This window comes from Tauraco erythrolophus, chromosome Z (genome assembly GCF_009769465.1).
Source record: "Tauraco erythrolophus isolate bTauEry1 chromosome Z, bTauEry1.pri, whole genome shotgun sequence".
Taxonomy (NCBI): domain Eukaryota; kingdom Metazoa; phylum Chordata; class Aves; order Musophagiformes; family Musophagidae; genus Tauraco; species Tauraco erythrolophus.
The window spans coordinates 41,720,036-41,725,256 of NC_141496.1; the positions used below are offsets into that span (position 1 = coordinate 41,720,036).

At 39.3% G+C, this 5,221-nt stretch overlaps 1 protein-coding gene across 1 annotated transcript; it reads left to right on the top strand.

Annotated features, from left to right (window-relative positions):
* The first annotated feature begins 3,370 nt into the window (after nucleotides 1-3,370).
* ANKRD34B (ankyrin repeat domain 34B) lies at nucleotides 3,371-4,966 on the top strand. The gene is given in 5 exon segments (XM_009991684.2): nucleotides 3,371-3,467; nucleotides 3,470-3,495; nucleotides 3,566-3,630; nucleotides 3,632-4,893; nucleotides 4,896-4,966. Coding segments are annotated over 5 exon segments (1,521 nt in total).
* The last annotated feature ends 255 nt before the right edge of the window (nucleotides 4,967-5,221 follow it).

Genomic DNA, 5,221 nt, shown 5'->3' on the forward strand with positions numbered 1-5,221 from the left:
TTCAGTGTCACACACTACGTTGCATAGTTCACTGTTTAAACTGCTATCTTGGCACAAGTTTACCTCCACAGCTGAAAAGCAGCTGTGTCAGTCCTGACATCTAAGTAACACATGTAGTGGTTCTGACATCACGGTTAGATTTAGGAATCTTTTACAATACCAATCTGTTTAGCATCAATCTGTGATGAATTATCAAATAAATTACTGTCTTAGGGAATCAAGTTGAATGGTGATCTTGCTCTTCAAAATAGCTAGCTGTGTTTTTTTTTGAGCAAGTTGCACCCCGTCCAGGTGTGGCACATACACTTCCACTGAGCCAGTGGCAGCGTGGGTATTACAAAAGTACAGCTACACTTTATTCCCACAGTGGCAATTTTAGGACGATGCAACCCTAAGCGCATTCTCCTGTATTTAACAGATTCTCCAGATGACATCATGGTTATCTTCATCTAGCATTCAGGAATGTATTCTGCATTATATTGTTCCAGTTACAAACCTGTAACACATCCTTATAATTGTATCCGATTCTGAAGTATTTGCGGATTTTGATTCCCCACTTTGTAGTTTTTTCTCCACTTTCCATTCCCCCCGTGCTGCTACCATTTGCTTTGCAGTGCAAAGTGTAGATCAACCTATAAATAACGTGGCTGGACCTTAGCAGGACTGGTGCCTGTGCTCCTCCTTTCAGGGGTTAGGCACGCTGCTCTGCAGACCTGACAGTCCCAGCCTGTGGATAGAATGATTAGTTGGGTTTCTGAAATGAAATTTATTAGTACCTACAAGCCCTGGTGAGATCTCAGGCATGCTGGAACTGCTGACCTGCCTGCACAAAAGCATTTTGGGCTTTCTCCAAGCCAGGTTCATACAACATTCTGGCTACACAATCCACTCCACACGTTAACTATTGGTTTAGACTAGCCTTCCTCTACCCTCACTTACATTAATAGTCCTGATAAAGTCTATGTAGATAGTGAATTTAAGCAATTGGAGGCATTAGATTGGATGTCAGAAAAACAATCTAATTTTTAGCACTGACCTGCTGCATGACTTCGATTAGAATTCTTCTCTTTGTGTGCTTGTTTAATATTTAATGTTCTTTTGGCCATAAAAGGTATTTCTACAGATGAAAAGACTTGTGTAAGAAGTGTTATATGCCATCACTTAAGCAAAGCAAGCCATTAAGTATCAGAAGAGCTTTAGATAAATATGAAAGAAATGTAAAATCACCAATGACTTCCAGGTTGGTCAAAACTGAGGGAGAATACAAGCAGAATTCTAGCATGTGTGCTGTCTAAAAGATACATCTCTTTAGTTTGTTTCTGGAAACCTATATGCACAATTATTTGGATACTTTTATAAAAAGACTTTTTAATAGCCTTGAAAATATTACTTGTCAAAAATACACATTTCATAGTAATGATTTGCGCATCAGTGAAAGCTGACATAGACACTAGGGAGTCATGCACTTTCAGTATAATGGAATGAATCCTTAAAGTAATTTCAATGCAATTACTTTTAAAAAATATTTTATGAAGACAGAGGGGAAAAAAAACCCAAACCATTCAGTCAAAAGAAGATCATAGTACCACAGCCATGTCCCTGTTCTCACCAGTGATGAGAATTGAGATGTTTACTCTCATGAGGATGGACAGAGAAGTTCTGGCCCTCTTTCGTCCTTCTTCATTTCTCAGAACAGGACTGCAGCCGTACGTACATAATGAACAGTCTTTGTGAGGGCCATAAGCCCAGAAATAAATGCTACCGAAGGTGAACTGGTTCATCTCATGTGTTTGCCTCTTGTGTTTTTTTTTTTCCTGACATACCAAATATTGTGAGGTATCTTACCCAAACACATGCAAGGCATGACCGTTACTACACCATGTCACCAAACAATTGAATATTGAATAATAGTTAAATACTTCATTAACACATTGTGTGCATGAAGCCCTGTGACTATCTGTTCTCATTGTGACTGGTAAGGCACTGAATGTCACTGCTTAGCAAAAGCACCTGTAGGTGCAGAGCGTGATGCTATGGAGTGAAATAAACGGTGGCGGGGAATCTCTGATAAAAAATGTCATGTATTTCAACTGACTTTTTTTTTGTTTGTTGGACTTATGGAACAAACTAGATTGATATCATCCTTTGGTTTTGGAATTCAAAGTGAAACTACTGCTTTTCAGTTATTCACCAGAACATTACTAGTGCGTTCAATGGTAAATAAAAATGAATCTCTGTTAATTTAATTTGCAGTTAAACTAATTATTTTTATTTCTCTAGAAATATTCAGTAAATAAGCAAACGTAATTTTCATATCAATGTCTAATCTTGTCTTGGAATTATATTTCTCTGCCAACTGTTAAATATTCATTTTTGGGTTTTTTCTATAAAGGTTTTCCCTACGCATGGGTAAGCAAGCACATGAAAGGCATAAATAAAAGTAACTTAATTGTATTGTTTGCATGTATGCAGCTGTACATTTGTACAAGACCTTTCATTATTTATACCACATTAAGCTCTTCATTTTTTTTGTGTGTGAAACATCTAGGTTTTCTTTGGTTTTAGAGCTGATACTGTCTGCCCAGGTTTTGGACTCCTCTCAGCCCACTGTTCCCCACAATTAGTGGAACAGGCTGTGTATCACTTCGTTTATGATGTTTCACTCAGACTACTATGTTTCCAAAGCAGCATAAGGAAGGTAATGTACTTCCACAAATGTAATTACTTTTACAGAAGACATTAATATTTATTTTCCAGCTACTTAACAGTTTCTTTTTAGATAAAAAACATTGGTTTATGCTTGCTTTTCTTATATAAGATCCATGAGCTTTCTTTTTCTCATTAATTTCTAGATGTTTAGCGTTGTCACTTTATGAGAGAAAGTGAACGACACACTGTCTCACGGCACTGAAACAAATGCTGTAGGATTCATCCAGTTCTTGTTTCTTGCACTGGTGCAAATGAGGAGTGGTACAACTGTAGCGGTGTCATCAGTGTAAAGCCATTAGAGTGTGGAGAGTTAACTTTTTTTGCAGCTTATTTGGCAGAGTGTGACAAAAGGGGGAGCAGTCCAGGAAGACAGAAAAAAAAGTTTCAGCCATACTTTAAGCATCTATTAATGTTAGAATTATATCTGAATATTATTTTATTTTTTAATGCATTTCTTGACGTCTAGCAGGTGGGAATACGTGTGTGTGTGTTATGTCCCCTTCCCTTCGTACTCTTTTCACAAAGCACTGGGGTATTTACAAGAGCAATTCATACAATTAAATCAACTTCTTTCTTTCTTTCTTTCTTAGGGTGGGGCCCTTTGCTTTCTCTGAAAACCCGTTGTTCTTTCCAGCCACTAGGAAGGTGTGAGACAAATGCGATGACCGAAACAGTGGAGCTGCCAGCGGAGGGGAATTCTCTGATAAGAGCCCTCTGTCAGAGCCACCTTCTCCTCACCAGGCTGTTACGAGAGGGTGGTGCAATGACAGAGGTGAAACCCCTTTAATGATTAATTAAATTAATGGACTAGATGACCTTTGAAGGTCCCTTCCAGCCCTAACCATTCTATGATTCTATGATTACTTGTAGGACAAAACATATGGACTCCCAGAGCGTCAACAAGGCAAAGACGGTTAAACAAGGAAAACAAGGCTGACCCGAACACACAGGACAAATCTGGAAAGACAGCTTTGATGCACACTTGTCTGGAAAAAGCAGGCCCTGAAGTGGTATTTCTGCTCCTGAAAGGTGGAGCTGACCCAAGGCCGGAAGATCACTCCAGTTACTCTGCACTTGTGCATGCAATAAACTCTGAAGACAAAGAGACCCTGAAAGTTCTTCTTAGTGCCTGTGGGGCTCGAGGGAAAGAAGTCATCATCATCACAATGGACAAGCACCCCTCGGGAAAGCAGAAAACAAAGCAGCACTTAAACGTGCCTCCTGCAGACCTGGACGAATGCTGTTCTCCAATTGCTTGCACTTCCCAGTCGGAAATAGAACTGAAAACATCTCGATCCCCACTTTGAAGTCCAAATAAAACTGAAAAAGCACTCTTCAGCTTTAAAGAGCTGGATCATCCAAGAAACGTGGACAACTCCTCTCAAATGGTTTCACCAACGAGAAAATCCAGCTCAACAAAAGTAGGGTCCGAGCCGGCACAAGTGCAGCTGCTACTGTCTGAGCATTGGATAAGGAGCTCTCTGTCACTGTTTCACCAGAATAAAATTGCCTCTTTACAAGAACTTCAGGGTATCACTCCAGAAGAAGAGCTCTCTTTTAAAATCAATGGCCTTGCCTCATCAAAGAGGTTCATCACCAGGCACCAAAGTATTGACATAAAAGACACTGCTCATTTATTGAAAACCTTTGATCAGATCGGATCAAGGAAATTATCATACAATGAGATAAACTCTCAGACTCCGTATCATGAAGATAAACATAACTCCAGTGGCATTCCTATGGATAAGGATTCCAGTTTGGGACAAATCAGCTTTATTTCAAACCTCAGCAGTATTATCCAGAAAAGAAATTTAGGAGCAAATCACTACAGCTCTGATTCTCTGTTAACTACTAGTCTGAGTCCTGCTGCTGCAGAAGACATTAAGTCAGTGACAGGAAAGAAAAAGCTTCTTTCTCCATCTCACTTTTTGTTATCAAGTTATAGAGAAGTCCTGGAGAACATGCCTCCTATTATTCTGAGCAGGAGAAATCAAGCTTTTCTAGAAAGACAGGCTTCAGGAGCCTTCTTGTTGGATCACATTGCTCAGACAAGACCGGGTTTTCTTCCACCACTTAATGTGAATCCTCACCCCTCAATTCCAGATATTGCTTTCATAAACAGGGTTTCTGGGATGATTTCTTGTGGACAAAAGCACTCAACACCAGCAGCACCGGCTTCCCCTAAATCAAAAATATGAAAATGCTACTGAGGAGGCAATTACAGACTGAGCAGATTAAGCAATTAGTGAATTTTTAATAGTGGATTAAAGGGTCACAAAATCTTTATGATATGTACATACTCACTGCACTACCTGATTGTAATGATGCTTGGCAGGGGGGTTGGAACTAGATGATCTTTGAGGTCCCTTTCAACCCTGACCATTCTATGATTCCATGATACTGCTAAAAACTTTCACACTGTATTAACAAAAGGGACAAGCTTTTTTTTTAAAAAAAAATGAATGTTGAAATCCACAATTAGAGGGAAAAATGCCTGTTGTAAAACGTTTCC